Raw genomic sequence first — 18,695 nt, 5'->3', positions numbered from 1 at the left:
AGGTTCCCCACCCCTGCTTTAAATCCTATGGAACTCTTCACAGTGATTAGTGGTGTTTCAGTTGAGTTTTTAAAAGTCCTGCTTGCTGCATTTTTGACGTGTGTTGGAGCATGTTAGGGCCCTTTCACACTAATCAGTTTTGAGTTTAAAAAAAAAGCAGATTTTGTATGTGTTTTTACCACATTTTTGCAATGGAGCAGTGTGAAAGCAGCAAAAAAATGCAACTGCCCGATGTGAAGAGTTCCATGGGATGTAAAGGATTGCATTTTTCTTCTGCTTTTTTTAACCTAAAAACTAATCTAAAACTGATCAGTGTGAAAGGGCCCTAAATCAAAAAAAATGTACATGGTTTTTCAATTATTTACAAAAAAAAGGGAAAAACATTAACTTCCTAAGTATTTGCTCCCTTTGCTCTGAAAGTCCTAAATCAGTTCTTATTCAACTAGATGCCCTCAGGAGACACATAATAATTTGGATGGGACCATCTGTATGCGATTTAAAAAGTAACATGGTCTCAAAAATAAAAAATAAAAATTCACCCATTTCTAGAAGGTCCCGGATTTGAAAGATAACATATCTACACAACACCATAAATACCAAGGAGATTGTTACATCACTTGTTAGAAAATATAATCCCAAGAGCCTCATTAAATCCTTTTTTTTTTTTTTTTTTTAAATGCAAGGAATATGGCACAATCACTCTATCTGGTGAAGGATATCTATTTATACTCCCTGACAGCCAGGAAAGATTTTATGAAATAGTATGTAGAAAGCCATTGGTTGTGGAGTCCATTCAGAGTTCTCAAAGAACAAGTAGGTAGGTTTTTCTACCTCCTCAGCCCAAAACTGAAAGTAATGTCTTTGTGATAAAACACTAAATGTGTCTGCCTACACTGCTTAATACCTTGAGAACACCATCCCCATAATGGAGCATGATGGTGGTAGTGGATGGGTCTGCAGGACCTGGGGAACTGGACAGGATTAAGGGTAAGGTGGAAGGAGCCAAATGCAAGACCATTCTAGAGGTAAACCTGTTTCAGTAAATGTGTGACAATACTTGAATATTGCTGTTATCCAGTGGTTTTCTGATGATGCTAGAGTAATCTTTCTAAAAGAAGAATGGGCACAAACTGTATACTTCTGATATTCAGAGTTGGTAGACACTTACCCCAAAAAACTTGCACAAGACCAATTGCTTATTCAGAGGAGGCGGGTCTGTTACTTTGTTTCATTAACGGATAAGTTCACTTTTTTAAAAATATTTTAAAAATATACATTTTTTTGCGGGCAAAAAAAAATGTGCATTTACGATTTTTCTTTTTTTCTTTTTTGTTGGAGCCTGGGAAGCATTGCACCCTCAATACAGCAGGTCGTGGGTGCCATGCAGGACTCCTACAGACTGTCAGTGTGAGTTGTCTGCCCGTGCATCACTCTTGATTGAGAACTACAAGCTGACAGCCACAAAGGCTGTCTGTACTTGTAGTTCATTCATTCAAAGAGGTATGTGAATGAATGGCACGGCCATGTGGGTGGAGCCCCAGATGGCGGTGCTCTTTTCAAATAATGACAGCAGGTACGGGGAGAAGATCCCGGCACGCTGACACAGGGACACAGGGAGTGCGGGGAATGTGGATTGTGGAGCATTTTCCCGAAGGTGAACTTCTCCTTTAACTTTTCTTACTTGACAAAAATCATTTGCACCTTTAAAGTGTTGAGTATAATTTTTAAAGTCAAATTACAAAAATCCCAGTTGAATCCATTGTAGTTGCATGCTGTAACACTATAAAATATAGTAAAGTCCCTGGGAAAGGAAGTGGGGAATACTTACAGAATGTGCTATTTGTTTGACGCAACTGTAGGATTACTGGAAATCCAGGTCATAGGTGTGCCCAGTTGTTTTTTTAATCCTTATATTTAGCTCATGACCATAGCTAAGGATGACTTTGGTCTAGCTGATGTTTCCCTGCGTCTATGCATTAATATTATATACATGCAAAGATCGAATCTACCAAACTATTCCCATATGTTTTTGGCTATGCAATCCCTAAATGGTTTTGGCATACCCCCTTCAGTGTTAGACTCTGTTACATTGTATTAGATTACATCCTGCAAGGAAGGTGTACTTGATTAGAATGTAGTAAATATGTATATATGGAAAAGAGTTGTGGATTTTGGAGGCAATATGTACAACTTTGGTTACTTATCGGAAGATGTGATCCAAGATAGTGTTATACGAGACAGTCCTTTAATGCAGTCATTCGGCTAGGCCATTTATAATGAATATCATTATGCGAATTCTCCGACCCGCCCTTCGCTTTTCAGTCCCATTTCTTAGAACAAGTGTAATCATGCAGATTTCCTTTCAACGAGTGAAAACTTGTTTTCAATTACTAAGACATTTGAAACATATTTTAAGTCAATTTCACAAGCAGGAAATTAAATTAGCAGTTTTGGAATTGAATTTAAATATATTTCACTTAGCGTTCAACCTTCGGACAACATTTGTGTTAGGCTGAACATTACTCCTACATTACGTTAAGGTCATGTCGCTGGTGCTAAAGCAAAGTCCTTTAATTAAACTGATGGTGTTTGGAGGTAATTTTATTTAAAAACAAACTCCTGATAAAACTTTGTTTTAGATTGTGGGGAAGTTTTGGAACATCTGTCTAGTGTGTTTATGCCTTGTTGAGGAGATTTTCCTTTTCCCAAAGCATTTATTCCTGTTGCTATCAAAGGAAATGGGAGGAAGTCCACCCAGCTGGATAACTGGTGAAGATGAAGGAGGTCCTAACCTGTCCTTGCTGTCATTAAACCACTTAAGCCCCGGAGGAATTTCCTGCTCAAAGACCAGGGCCTATTTTGCGATTCGGCACTGCGTGAATTTAACGGGCAAATTGCGCGGTCGTGCGATGATGTACCCAAATGAAATTGATGTCCTTTTCCTTGAGCTTTCTTTCAGTGGTATTTGATCACCTGTGCGATTTTTATTTTTTGCACTATAAACAAAAAAAGAGCGACAATTTTGAAAAAATAACAATATTTTTCACATTTTCTTATATAAAATTCCCCCCCAAAAAAAATGTAAAAATCAAAATTTTTTTACATTTTAGGCCAATTTGTTTTCTGCTACATATTTGTGGTAAAAAAAATGGCAATAAGTGTATTTTGATTGGTTTGCGCAAAAGTTATTGCGTTTACTAACTAAGGGAAAGATTTATGTAATTTTTATTGTTTTTTTTTTAACTAGTAATGGCGCCATCTGTGATTTTTTTTCTTTTTTTGCGGGACTGCGACATTGCGGCGGACAGATCGGACCCTTGACTGACATTTTTGGCACTTTTGGGGGTACCAGTGACATTACTACATTAATCAGTGCTATACATATGCACTGTTACTGTAAAAATGACACTGGCAGGGAAGGGGTTAACTTAGTGATCAAGGGGTTAAGTGTGTCCCTAGGGGCGTGATTCTAACTGTAAAGGGGCATGGCTTGTGATGTAACCACAGAGACATACGATCCTACATAGCAGGATCGTATGATCTCTGCAGTTACACCAGGGAGAATGACAGACGGCTTTGTTTACATCAGCCGCCTGCCTTTCTCCCTCTCCAGCGGGAGATCATGAGTGGCTGGTGGACATCGGAGCAGAGGGAAGCATGAAGTGCTCTAGAACTTCTGATAGAGGGCTGCGCCGACTTTGCACCTGATTAAACACAGTGGACCAAAACCAGCAGATGACATGGCTCCCCAAATCAACACGGACTGTGGAAAATGATACATTTCATTTGGAAATCAAGGTTCTAGAGCAGGGGTAATAAATTAAAATTCAAGGAGGTCCGGTTGCTAAATTTTTCATTGGCCTGAGGTCCGAATCTCAAGTCGGTGCTGACTCAGAAAGATTGTAGTCACTGTATGTCTTATCAAATTAGTGTGCCCCATAGCATAAATATGTCAATCAGAGTGCCGCTTAACATAAAATATGCCCATCAGTGTGTACCACAGCATAAATATGCACATCAGCATGCCCCTTAACATAACATGTGCCCATCAGAGTGCCCCTTAACATAAAATATTCCCATCAGCGTGACCATTAACATAAAATAAGGGGCAAGCTGATGGACATATTTTATATTAGGGGGCACATTTTATGTTAGGAGGCACTCTGAGGGGCACATTTTATGTTAAGGGACACTCTGATGGGCAAAACAAAACGTGTAAATCAGCATTGCTCTTAACATAAAATATGCCCATTAGCGTGCCCCTTAACATAAAATATGCCCATCAGAGTGCCCCTTAACATAAAAAATGCCCATCAGTGTTTCCCTTAGCATAAAATATACCCATCAGCGTGACCCTTAGCATAAAATATACCCATCAGCGTGACCCTTAACATAAAATAAGGGGCACGCTGATGGGCATATTTTATGTTAGGGGGCACACTGATGGGCACATTTTATGTTAGGGGGCATGCTGATGGGCACATTTTATGTTAGGGGGCACTCTGATGGGCAAAACAAAACATTTAAATCAGCATTGCTCTTAACATAAAATATGCCCATCAGAGTGTCCCTTAACATAAAATATGCCCATCAGCATGTCCCTTAGCATAAAATAAGGGGCACGCTGATGGACATATTTTATATTAGGGGGCACATTTTATGTTAGGAGGCACTCTGAGGGGCACATTTTATGTTAAGGGACACTCTGATGGGCAAAACAAAACGTGTAAATCAGCATTGCTCTTAACATAAAATATGCCCATTAGCGTGCCCCTTAACATAAAATATGCCCATCAGAGTGCCCCTTAACATAAAAAATGCCCATCAGTGTTTCCCTTAGCATAAAATATACCCATCAGCGTGACCCTTAGCATAAAATATACCCATCAGCGTGACCCTTAACATAAAATAAGGGGCACGCTGATGGGCATATTTTATGTTAGGGGGCACACTGATGGGCACATTTTATGTTAGGGGGCATGCTGATGGGCACATTTTATGTTAGGGGGCACTCTGATGGGCAAAACAAAACATTTAAATCAGCATTGCTCTTAACATAAAATATGCCCATCAGAGTGTCCCTTAACATAAAATATGCCCATCAGCATGTCCCTTAGCATAAAATAAGGGGCACGCTGATGGGCACATTTTGTGTCAAGGGAGCACTCTGTGGGGCACTTTTTTTTTTTTTATGGCCCACTCTAATGAGCATGGCAAAATATGTCAGTCTGCACACTAATGCTTGTGCAGCTATTCTCCCCCAAATGTGCTCCACATACCTGAACTGCAGCCAGGACAGGAGCTGAGCCAAAAGCCGCGAACAGGGGGGCGGGGTGTGCACATAGCATCGCGTGGGCCGCCAATGGACCGCGGGCCGCCATTTAGTGACCGCCGTTCTAGAGTCTGGAGGAAGCGTGGAGAAGCATAGAATCCAAGTTGCATGAGGTCCAGTGTGAAGTTTCTACAGTCAGTGATGATTTGGGGAGCCATGTCATCTGCTGGTGTTGGTCCAATGTGTTTTATCAAGTCCAAAGTCAGCGCAGCCCTCTACCCGGAAATTCTAGAGAACTTTATGCTTCCCTTTGCTGACCAGCTTTATGGAGATGCTGATTGCATTTCCCTGCAGGGCTTGGCACCTGCCCACACTGCGAAATGCCCCAAAAACTGGTTTAATGATCATGGTATAACTGTGCTTGATTGGCCAGCAAACTCGCCTGACCTAAACCCCTTAGAGAATTTGTGTTGGTAATGTCAAGAGGAAGATGAGAGACACCAGACTCAATAATGCAGATGAGCTGAAAGCAACCTGAGCTTCCATAACACATTAACAGTGTCACAGGCTGATTGCCTCCATGCCACGCCGCATTGACGCAGTAATTCCTCTAAAAAGAGCCCTAACCAAGTATTAAGTGCATACTATACTTTACATGGACATGCTTTTCAGTAAGCCAACATTTCTGTATTAACCGCTTGCTGACCGCCGCAAGTACATTTACTGCGGCAGTCAGCCCCTCCTGGGCAAAGCGACGTAGTAGTACGTCGCTCACCCAGGAGCCTGTAGGGGGCGAGCGCGCGCCCCCCCCCCCACTCGTTCACGGGCATCCCCGCGCGAGTGACCGGCGGCTCCGATGTCCACCGGTCACTCGCGATCTCCCGCTGGAGAGGGAGAAAGGCAGGCTGCTGATGTAAACAAAGCCGCCTGTCATTCTCCCCGGTGTAACTGCAGAGATCATACGATTCTGCTATGTAGGATCGTACGTCTCTGTGGTTACATCAAAAGCCACGCCCCTTGACAGTTAGAATCACGCCCCTAGGACACACTTAACCCCTCCCTGTCCAATACAGTTAACCCCTTCCCTGCCAGTGTCATTTTTACAGTAACAGTGCATATGTATAGCACTGATTACTGCAGTAATGTCACTGGTACCCCAAAAGTGTCAAAAATGTTAGTCAGGGGTCCGATCTGTCCGCCGCAATGTCGCAGTCCTGCAAAAAAATCACATCGCCGCCATTACTAGTTAAAAAAAAAAAAAAACAATAAAAATGACATAAATCTTTCCCTTAGTTAGTAAACGCAATAACTTTTGCGCAAACCAATCAAAATACGCTTATTGCGATTTTTTTATTTTTTTTTTTTTACCCAAAATATGTAGCAGAAAACAAATTGGCCTAAAATGTTAAGAAATATTGATTTTTTTTCATTTTTTTTTTTGGGGAGTTTCATATAAAAAATTTGAAAAATATTGATATTTTTTTCAAAATTTACACTCTTTTTTGTTTATAGCGCAAAAAATAAAAATCGCACAGGTGATCAAATCACCAAAAGAAAGCCTGGGGAAAAAAAAGGACGTCAATTTCATTTGGGTACAGCGCCGCACGACCGCACAATTGTCCGTTAAAATCACGCAGTGCCTAATCGCAAAATAGGCCCTGGTCTTTGAGCAGCCAAATCCTCCAGGGCTTAAGTGGTTAAGGTCAGTCATGGTTTGGGGAGCCATGCCATCTGTGGGTGTTGGTCCACTGTGTTTTATCAAGTCCAAAGTCAGCGCAGCCCTCTACCAGGGAATTCTAGAGCACTTCATGTTTCCCTCTGCTGACCAGTTTTATCGAGATGCTGATTTAATTTTTCAGCAGGACTTTGCAAAACCTGCCAAAAATACAAATACCTGGTTTAGGATCCTGGTATCATTGTGCTTGATTGACCAGCAAACTCGCCTGAACTAAACCCCATAGAGAATCTGTGGGGTATTGTCAAGAGGAAGATGAGAGAAACCAGACCCAACAATACAGACAAGCTGAAGGCTGTTATCAAAGCAACTTGGGCTTCCATAACACCTCAACAGTGCCACAGGCTGATCGCCTCCATGACACATCGCATTGATGCAGTAATTCATGTAAAGTAGCCCCGACCAAATATTAAGTGCATACTATACTGTACTTGGACATACTTTTCAGTAAGCCAACATTTCTGTACTATTTTTTTTAGTCTTATGTAATATTCAAATTTTCTGAGATACAGAAACTTGGGTTTTCAGTAGCTGTAAGCCATAATCATCAAAATGAAAAGAAAGAAATGCTTGAAATATATCACTCTGTGTGTAATACATCTATATAAAATGAGTTTCACTTTTTGAATTGAATTACTGAAATAAATTTAACTTTTTGATGATATTCTAATTTTATGAGATGCACCTGTGTGTATTTCATTTGTGTATTTAATTGTTAGCCTGGATTTCAGCTTTAACGATCTACACTTATGCTAAGAGCTGAAATACAAGTGGTATTTTATCTTAAAGTGCCCATTTTAAAATAGAAAGATGTAAATCCAATCCTTAAAATCTCATAATAGGGCGTACATGGTAATGTCATTTCAAAATGCTTTTAAATATTTGTAAATGTGCAGCTTTCTTTAACCACTTGCCTACTGGGCACTTTTACCCCCCTTCTTGCCTAGTCCAATTTTCAGCTTTCAGTGATGTCACACTTTGAATGATAATTGTGCAGTCATGCAGCACTGTACCCATATGAAATTTTTATAATTATTTCCACACAAATAGAGCTTTCTTTTGGTGGTATTTAATCACAACGAAATATGAATCACGAATAATAACCAAAAATTGAAAGAAAAAAAAAAAGAACATTTTGCAAACAGGTACATTTTCTCCTTCACGGATGTGCACTGATGAGGCTGCACTGATGGGCGCTGATAGTCTGTACCGATGAGGCGGCACTGATGAGGAGGCACTAATGAGGCGGCATTGATAGGTGTCACTGATGAGCGACATTGATGGGCACTGGTGGGCACTGTTGGGACTGCACTGATAATCAAGACACTAATAATCAGTGCCCTGATTATCCGTGTATATAGTGTACATGTCCCTTTTACACAAGCTGGTTATCGGCTCTCTTCTCTCTCCTCATGCTGTCAATGTGAGGAAAGGAAGGCCGATAATCAGCCTCAGTGTTTAAAATAATACCGGGGGATTCTGCCATAAAGGCCGTTCGTTAATTTATTTAGAGACCTGACAGGATCCATTTAAAACAGAACTAAATTGCATCTGAGCACCACAAGCTAAAAACACTATTTTATTCATTCTTAATATTCAAAGCAAACTCCTCCATGCTTTTTTTTTTTGGTGAGAAAAGACTTTGAAAAAAAAAAAAAACTAGCATTTCTAAAGATGGCCACCTTGAGAAAGGGCAGATGATTCAGGTATCATTTATTTCCTGGAATCCATCTGCCCTTAACTCAGGCATGCAGGCAGGAAGCTGTGCTTAGCTGAAAAAAAAGCCCTCCTCCCTTCCTAAATACTCCTTGGATATATGACAGCATTTTGGCCTAGGCTAGAAACCAGGAATTATCTGAATTTTTTGAAAACTAAGTTTAAAACAAGTAAATTTGATATACTTTCCTATGCATAGTCCAGGTTGATTGAAAGAGTGAGTGAATACAGTAGTGTCACCCCCCAGGCTGTGCTAACTTACAGAGGTATAGTAATTCTAAAGTGACAGGACAGAATTTCAAATCCTTTGGTAGATGAGACAGTTCATACGTGTATTTTAACTTCGTATTTATTTATGCACCTTGTTGCCTGGAGTTTTAATACTCCTTTTGAATAAATTTAGTCTTTGTCATTTGATTTCAGACTGTTTATAATCAGTTTACAGTGGGTGGATTTGGCAGCATTGATATTTGTGATAAAAATCTGCAGTCCTGCTTGCTTCACAGGGGATTGGATTGTATTTTGATCAGATACAGCCAGTGTTTCAGAAAAATGCCAAAAATAGATGTCTGTAAATGGTTTGATTGTGTGAGTAGTCTGTATGTGTTTGAAGTGGCGTGGCATGGTTTTAATAAAACGTTCTGCCCCCCATGACCTCCTTTGCTTGTTTGATTCTTTCAGATGCAAGGAAGAGAGCCTGCGCAGTTTACCACGCCAATGGTTATGCAACGTCTTGGAGGAAATTAAATCTAGCGATCCATCTTCTAGGCTCTGTGCAACCAGGCGCAGTGCTGGAATTCCATTCTACATACAGGTAACTGAGCAAGCTGTGCATGGTTTAATTTATGGGAATAAAACCGCTGAGTCTCTTTAATCCAATATGCAAGAAAGCCCATGTCCTCCCTCCCCTTTGGTTTTTTACTAATAAAAGCTGAAATTATGTGTATTTTCTGAATAAATGTAAGAGCAGCTGGGGAAAGACAAGCTACTTTTTTAATAGAAGGAACTAATATAAGCCTGGAGTATGTGTAAACTCAATCACTGAAACTCATATAAGTTTTATCATGTTAACTTAATTTCAAAAGTAACTTTCACCATATTTACCTTCTTCGCGCCGACAGTACGCATATATGCGGCCTCATAGAACTGGGCTTTTATCCACGGAGCTGAATATACAGTATATGTATCTGTTTTTTAGCTGGGAGTGCACTGCACAGCTCACACTCATCAGATACAGGGGTCTCACTGGGAGCTCCGGGTCCCCTATTAACAATCGGGACCCGGAACTCCTGGTTCTGGGTCACCTAATGCTGTGATAGCCTCTGATTGGCCATCACAGTGATCAGTCACCGTGAAGCCCACCCCTGTGTTTCTCTCTCTATGAATAGAGAGGAAAGATACGTTGTATCTCTTTCTCTGATTGTAGAGAGAGATAAACAATTGTTTGTAAAGAAATAATTTAAATTAAAGAAAAAAATAAAGTAAAAATACATAGATCAAGGTTTGATCTAGGTCGGTGCCGGGGTTCCTGTTTGAGTCAAGTAGGGGTCAAGGTCAGTGTCCAAGGTCATGGTCAATATATTTTGGGTAGGATTAAAAAAAAAAAAAAAGAAAAATGTAATTCTTATCAGTGTCACTTTGTTTTAGGTAGGATAAAAAAAAGCAAAATGCGCACTATTGTTTCTGGGCTGTACTACTGGTACAAACAATAACATACACATATGTAGTATTGCTATGATCGTCGGGAGCAGGAAAATGTATTTTGGGTGGTTCTTTGGTGGTATTAAAAAAACTTTTTTCCTTTTTTTTTTTTAACTATTTTGGGCCAGTTTTCCTTTAATGATATAATTTATGACCAAATGAAAACCCAATTTGTCCAGAAAAAAAATTAAGGTATAATCCACCCGGATGCATAAAGTAGTTATGATGCTATGTCAGGTTTTATTATCACATGATAAAGTTGCAAAATTGTGCTTATGCATTAACTTTTGTTTTACCCAAATAATGCAACAATGTAAAACTTAGAAAATCCACTTATGGCACTTTTCCACTGCAAGTACCGGCTAGTACCGGCTCGGCTCTACTCGGCCCTGCTTGGCCCGGTTTGCTTTTCCACTGCGGTACTGCATGGTATAGTATCGGAACGGTTCGGTACGGTACGGTATAGGTTTGCTTTTCCACTAAAGTAGTACTAAAGTTAAGTGGGTGGGATAACAACGGGGTGGGTGTGATTCTCTGACCAATCAGTGGCTAGTAGTGACTGCATGCAAAGGATTGTGGGATATGGTACCAGTTTGGTACCTGTTGGAACCACAATCGAGTAGGTACTGTTTTTTCAGAGCCGTACCGTACCGTTCGGTTCCATGCAGTGGAAAAGCAAACCTATACCGTACCGTACCGTTCCGACCCTATACCATGCGGTACCGCAGTGGAAAAGCACAAAAGCGCGCCGAGCCGGTACGGTTCCATGCAGTGGAAAAACGCCATAACCTTGCACAAAAAGCAAAGCTTGTTTATTACGTAAGGCCCCTGCCCTCATATTAACTGTTTAGTTCATAAAAGAGGCAGTAATAGATCAAATCTGAAAATGATGGTAATAAACAGTATTTTATGGGAAAAAAAACTCAACAATTGTTTAATACACTGTACTTTAGCAAACTAAGTGGCACTTACCTACTATTTAGATATACCTTCTTTAAAAAGATCCTAACCTCTGTCTAAAAAAAGCAGGCAAAGGACTTATCACCAGTGTTGCCCTTGGTCTCTCTGCAGTTGATCTTTTCTCATTATTGACTTACCTTTTGCACTTTTTGGGCACTATACCTCTGTGTAGAGGTGGCCATCTTGGCAAAAGCTAGGTTTTGCCTCATGCCAGAGCCTCCAGCAAGGAGAACAGTAAGTAGCACAGTAGTGACATTACTAATGTACTGAAGAGAGAGAACACTGCTCCAGGTGTGTGGTGATAGCTAGGAGATGGAGTATCCCATAGAGTGCTGGCCCTGGCCCGCCTCCGTAGAAAACTTGTAGAAAAAGAAATAGCCGCACATCCAGGAATTCCAGTTGCCTTTAGATTTCTTTTAATTCCAAAATGTCACAAATGATGACACCAAATACACCAACATGAAGTCACGTAGACGCGTTTCACACATACATCTTGTGCTTAATCATGATTAACCGGTTTCCGACTGCCGCAAGTACATATACTGCGGCTGTCAGCCCCGGCCAGGCAAAGTGACGTACCGGTACGTCACTAGCCTGTCACTAGCTTGTGAGCCAATAGAGAGCGAGCGCGCGCCCGCCCCGGCTCGTTCCCTAACAAGTCAGTGCGTGTGACCGGTGGACCCGATGTCCGCCGGTCACTCGCGATCGTTCGCCGTGAAGGGAGAAAGGCAGACGGCTAATGTAAACAAAGCTGCCTGTCATTCTCCCCTGTGTAAAAATGGAGATCACACGGTTCTACTATGTAGGACCGTTGGCTACTGGTGTAAGAACAGAGATCATGTCCAATCACCGTTCGAAACACGCCCCTAGGGACATACTTAACCCCTCCTTCCCCAATAAAGTTAACCCCTTCCCTGCCAGTGTCATTTTTACAGTAACAGTGCATATTTATGGCACTGATTACTGTAGTAATGTCACTGGTACCCCCAAAAGTGTCAAAAATGTCAGTCAAGGGTCCGATCTGTCCGCCGCAATGTCGCAGTCCCGCAAAAAAAAATCGCAGATCGCCGCCATTACTCGTTAAAAAAAAAAAAACACCAAAAATGGCAGAAATATTTCCCTTAGTTAGTAAACGCAATAACTTTTGCGCAAACCAATCAAAATACGCTTATTGTGATTTTTTTTTTACCAAGCATATGTAGCAGAAAACAAATTGGCCAAATTTTAGATTTTTACATTTTTTTTGAGGGAATTTCATATAAAAAAATGTGAAAAATATTGTTATTTTTGCAAAATTGTCGCTCTTTTTTTGTTTATAGCGCATGATCAAAAAATCGCACAGGTGATCAAATACCACCAAAAGAAAGCTCTGTTTGTGGGAAAAAAAGGACGTCAAATTTGTTTGGGTACAGCGTCGCACGACCGCGCAATTGTCCGTTAAAGTCACTCAGTGCCGAATCGCAAAATAGGCCCTGGTCAGGAAGGGGGTAAAATCTTTCGGGGCTTAAGTGGTTAAGCACAAGATGTATGTGTGAAACGCATCTACGTGACTTCATGTTGGTGTCTTTGGTGTCATCATTTGTAACATTTTGGAATTAAAAGAAATCTAAAGGCAACTGGAATTCCTGGATGTGCGGCTATTTCTTTTTCTACAAGTGACATTACCAAACTTCACTCAAAATCTGCTGAAACTAGCAGCCAGAGGCAGCAGTGATTTCATACTGCTGATGTGCAGGTTATTAGAAGTTGTAGAAGCACCTAGGCACATTTGTAAACCAGGTAGTGCACTGCTATTAGGTGTAATTAAAACAAAGGGTACTGCTTAGACACTTTTAGCACTCCTAGATGGTTCCTATAGCATAGCAAAGCTTCGCTTTTGAATATATTTCCCTTTTAATCCCCTTACCCCTAACTTTGTCTACGGCTACTAAGTAAAGGTGAATTCACAATCTGTCTTCCTGATCCTGGAGAACGCTAAGTATCCCATATCTTATGAGAAGATCTACTTTTCTGAAGTGCCTTCTTGCAAGAGTTGGGTTCCTCAGAATCCTTAGAATGTCATCGGAAGAATCACTGCATCAGCCTTTGCTGTGAGGATGAAGTAAATATAATTACTAACTTTCTTTTTCACTTTACTGGAGCGATTTAATATGGAGAAAGGGGCCTTGATGTTAAAAGCAGCTGTTTCTTTTTAGGTTCACTTTAAAATATATTTACACCCAATCACTAAAATTTCATATAGCTTCAAAGTACATGTTAACCCAATCTTTAAAATCTTATGAAAGCTTTAACATGTTAATACATTTCCAAGTAGCTATCAATTTTTTTTTCCAAATCTGCAGCTTTTATTAAAATACCTAGCGATCAATGGAACCATAAAGGTCTTTGCTCAGATATGTCCTTTTAGAGGGTGATCATGTTCTGTCCCCACCCCTCAGTTGTTCTATAGCGTTGTCACCCCGTTACTCTCTATCGGGGTAGAAACTATAAGCATGGTCCACTGTTGTCAGAATCAGGAATCTCACCTTGGGAATTGCCATACAGCTATTGAAGGGGTGCATGTGAAAATAAAGTGGGGTCAGATATGGACCAAAAGTTTTAAAGAAAACCCGGTGAAAAAATGTATTGTTTTTAAAGGCAATTGTTCATTGTACAACGGGCTTTAGCAAACTAAACGCCAATGGCGTACATTACCTATCAGGGAGAAACCATATATCTGCGGCAAGAGAGGTAGATTGAATCTTGTCCTTGGCAGAACCTAATCCTCCAGCTTTGCCCACCCTGTATATCCTAGACATGGACAGTTGGCAGGTAGACTAACTCAGCTGATGGCTCCTAGACCTAGGTAATTATCCCCTATATTTCTGCATTCAGAGGTGTTCCAGGACCTGTGTGGCAAGTGGGGAACACCAGATGCGGACCTCCTGGCTTTCTGATTCAACAATAAACTGCACAAGTTTGTCTCCAGGTACAAGGATCCTCTAGAGGAAGCAGTGGATACTCTGGTGGCTCCATCAGATCAGTACACCCTGCTCTATTCCTTTCTTCCTTTGACATTTCTTACTTGTTTGCTTTGCAGCATTAGGATGGAGGGCATTAAGGGGATTCTTATTGCTCCAGACTGGCCCCAGGGAAGTGGTACGCCAGCCTGGTGAGACTGATTACAGATACTTTTTGAGCTCTGCCAGATCGTCAGGATCTTCTGTCTCAAGGACCTGTTTGCCATACTGTTTTGTGATTACTGTCTTTAATGGCAAAACTGTTGAAGTCCAGGTTATAATAAAAAGAAGCATTTCTGAATTTGTGATTCCTACAATGCTAAAAGATAGAAGTTTGACTTCCCCCTAGGTCTATTAAAGGATATGAAAGGCATACTTCACTTTGCATGAAGTTCAGTTTCTCTGCGGGATAAATCTTTCACGGAGCTTGGTCTGGACTAGTGTTAGCCAGTACTTTCAATGGTTTAGGTCTCATTTTGTTTCAGAGACTGACGGCCTTTCACTTTTAAGACTTTTGAACAGGGAGTCTAGCTCTCTCTATTTGTCCCCCTCAGTGGGGTTTAAAACAGGTACTCTTTGAGCTTAGAAACCACCATTTAAACCCATCAGAGACATTCCTATCTATACTCTTAAAAATACATCTACAAGTTGATGTGATTTATTGCCCTTACCTCTGCAAGACGAGTATCTGAACTGGCATCCCTATCCTACAAACAACCCCTTTTCAGGTTTTAAAAAGGATCAAGGTGGCATTGAGACCTAGGACGACTTCTTACCTAAGGTAGTTTCTGTCTTTTGCCTCAACTTGGACATCGTTATTCCACTTCTCGGTCTGGATAAAGTTAACCCAAAGGAAAGATTTCCTTACCTGCTTGTATTTTTTTTTTTTTAGGAAGACTGATCCTATTTTTTTTTTCTTCTATACTAGATGGACTGGTGTGACTGCTTCTCTTTCCACCATTTCTAGGTGGCTCAGCAGACCATCATCCAAGCTTAAGGTCTCAAGGCCTGGAGTTCCACTCTTTTATTGTCAATGTACACTCCACTAGATCTTGAGTGCTTCTTAGTCTTCAGCATCACGCAGCTGTTTCTCATATTTGCAAGGCTGCCAGCTGGTCTTCTGTTCACGTCTATCAGTTGGACATTGAGGCCTCATCTGATGTCAGCTTCAGGCCTAAAGTCCTTCAGGTGGTTTTCTGAGTGCAGGCAGTCTCCTGTTCTCCATTTTTTTTTCTTGGGCCTGTTGGTGTATGTTTGCTCTTTTGCCCACACTCTGATGGACTGCTCTTGGATGTCCCAAAGCTGAAAAACTTTCTGTGTCCTTCAGTGGATGAGAGAGAAAATGCTTTTCTTGGACACCATTGAGTCTGCTTCTATCTGTTTATGATCATGCTGTTGCTGCTTTGCTTTCTAAACTGAGGCATGCTCATAGTAAGAGCTGTTATCCTGAGCTGGCTTACAGTTTTTTGTTTGCCAGTGTCCAATCCACCTGTAGGAAACAGTATAACCCAAAGGTGAAAGACTTCCCGTGTCTCTCAATAGACTTTAGACTTTAAGAAAATAGTTTTATGGCCAGTAAAAAAAAAAATCTTTTTTTTTTTTTTACATATGATAAAAAAATGTTAATAACAAAGTAAAGTGACAGTGTAAAACAATGGGTTAACTTCTTGTGTATTATCTTGCAGAATTTACTTTTTCTCTTATGTTCTTTGATGGATACATCGTTTTCCTATTCTTGACCATTGTGTTCTAGTGCCACCTTCAGGTGTAGGGGACTAGGCAGAAAAATAACACAGGACTGCCTATGGGCAGTCCTAACTAGTAGTCAACCCTCTCTCTGCTAAAGGTAACTCAGCTTTTTTGCCTAGTGTTGAGGAGTAAGGACCTAAGGTCCCCCTTTTTTTTTGCTGGTAATTCCTTTTTATTTGATGATGGATCAGGCAGGTGGTTGTTCAGGCTTGTTGTCTTAAGGTTCAAGCTCCTCCCTTCCCCATTACGGCACACTTCACCAGGGAAAATAATGCTTCCTGGGCCTTCTGACATCAGGTTACTGTGTCTCATGTTTACAGGCGGCCACCTGGTCGTCTGTACACACCAAGTTTTAGAATTCATTATTTTGGTATCTTTGGATGCATGCTTCGGCTGCAAGGTTTTGCAGGCCACCATTTGGATTCTCCTGTCCTCTCTTCTGGTGGGTTCTTGGGTGTTGTTGCTTCTACTTTCTCTGGTTACCCACGCCCCAATGAGGCACTGCTTTGGAACATCCCTACGATCAAAAGTAAGAGAAATGGGATTTTTTTTTTTTGTTACCATAAAATCCTTTAATCTGAGTTAATTGACAGACACAGCACCCATCCCTCTAATAGTTTTTTTTTTTTTTTTTTCTTCTTGTACTGATTTTTGATGAACTGAGTTGCCTATAGCAGACAGGGGGTTGACTGTCAATAAGGACTCCCCAGAGGTAGTGCTGTGTTCTTTTTTCTGCCTAGTGTCCTACTCTTGAAGGTAGCGCTATAACCATACGGACAAGAATAAAGAAGAGCTGTGTCTGTCAATGAAAGTGATTTTACGGTGAGTAACAAAAACTTTTTTTTGCACCATTTTCTTTTTCTTTTTGTGTACTACAGTGTTGATAATTAGATATAAGGGGCCATAACGGTGCCCCCAAAACTCCTGGGAGCTGCAGATAATGTTAGGTTTATGTAGTACTACAGAAGATTTTTAGACCAGTGTGGTGCTGATGTTGCTGGGGATAGTCGGAAGCTGGTGAAAAGGTGAGGTGTAGTTGAAGACAGGAAGTATACCACAGTAACTAGTAAGACACTAGAAATATGTTACATTGAACTGCTAGAGATCATTTCCATTACTGCTCCTTTAGAAATACATGCTCCCACCACTGGTTGCCGGGGCACAAGGGCCTCGTCATGATAGATAAAGGGCAACATGCTGTCCTCAGACCATAGGTTGGGAACCAGGGGTGTAATAGATTATGTAACCCATAAAAAACAGGTACAATCTATTACTATTGTGTGCCGACATTCTGAATAATGATCTCCAGTGTCCAGGTACAGTGCAGTTTACACAGCTGTCGAACCAACTGAAGTACAGTTAATTTGTATATGACTGATGGTTAAATTCAGGCTGGGAGATTCCATTGGCTGTTTTGTTCTGCACAGCTGGAAGTGTGTGTGAGATTATATGCAAACCACACAAGACAGCCAGCAAATTCTGAAAGTAGCCGGTGGTACTAGAATCATACAGGCAGTCAAAGAATTAGTAGGACAGTAGGAAAGCAATGGAAGTTCGGTGTAAGCCAAGGATTTACAGAAAATGTCTGAAAAGACATAAATATTACCCTGTACACGAATACCAGATATCTAAAAGAGATTCTAGCATCGAAATAGCTTCTGTCCATCTTTAGGCAACCTCAAGTATAAAAGTGATACATTCATTCACTTCTGATCCCCACAGCGAGGTGCTGATAAATAATTATGAAACCTCAAGCTCTTGTTTAGTGAGACGCCATTTAGCTTTCCATCCTCTTTGCCAGAGATAAAACACAACAGACGTTTGGTTGTGTTTAAACAAAGATTTATTGTTTCAGTTAAAACATAATTTTCTAGCTTCGAAACAGAATCCTATCCTAGAGTGTCTAGATTGCTATTCTAGGTACCATACAACTTGAATTTTCCAAGGTCGAGAGCTTTTCTCACCACTGTTATCCTTGTGCTGACAACATGTAACAATGATATTCAAAGTCAGCTTGCAATATTGGGTTGTTTTATTTTTAACTATCATATAAAATTTTTATTATGATAGTCATTGAAGCACAGTCAAAATCATTTTCTGCTTCAAGGCTCCATATACAGCTTGACAGCATAGGAGATTCCAAGTAAATATTGAATTCCCTATTTTATTTGACTGCAGAGTGTTTAGAAATATTTAAAGTGATACTAAACAGAGAAGTTAAAGCAGAAGTAAATCCTTGTGAGAGACCCAACCGGGACAGGAGCTTTTGGAGGGGACTAGGGGCTTACCTCCTACCCACTGAATATGGCCCATGGAGAGAGCAGATCATTCCCTATTGATGGACAACCATGTAATGGATGCTGAGAGCGAGGCTTGGAATACTTCTCTGAATAAGAACAATAAAGCTTTCCTTCTGGAGTGGATGTAATATTAACTAGAGGCATACCTAGTGTCTCCCGCGCCCTTGGCAAAGAGCTGTATCCGCGTCCCCCCCCCCCCCCCCCATGTAAGAGTCAAAAAATATGTTTTTCTTGTTTAGATCAATTTTAATCATTTTCTACAT

The 18,695-nt window shown here is 40.7% G+C and overlaps 1 protein-coding gene across 2 annotated transcripts in view; it reads left to right on the top strand.

Annotated features, from left to right (window-relative positions):
- THADA (THADA armadillo repeat containing) overlaps window positions 1-18,695 on the top strand; it is a 1,178,628-nt gene that overhangs the window by 361,109 nt on the left and 798,824 nt on the right. For both annotated transcript variants that reach the window (XM_082249837.1, XM_082249838.1), the window contains exon 23: window positions 9,405-9,537. In XM_082249837.1, the coding sequence (XP_082105963.1) occupies window positions 9,405-9,537 (133 nt within the window). The remainder of the gene's footprint in view (window positions 1-9,404; window positions 9,538-18,695) is intronic.

Source organism: Pelophylax lessonae (genome assembly GCF_965119305.1).
Source record: "Pelophylax lessonae genome assembly, chromosome: 3".
Lineage (NCBI taxonomy): Eukaryota > Metazoa > Chordata > Amphibia > Anura > Ranidae > Pelophylax > Pelophylax lessonae.
This window is presented reverse-complemented; position numbering and strand designations above follow the sequence as displayed.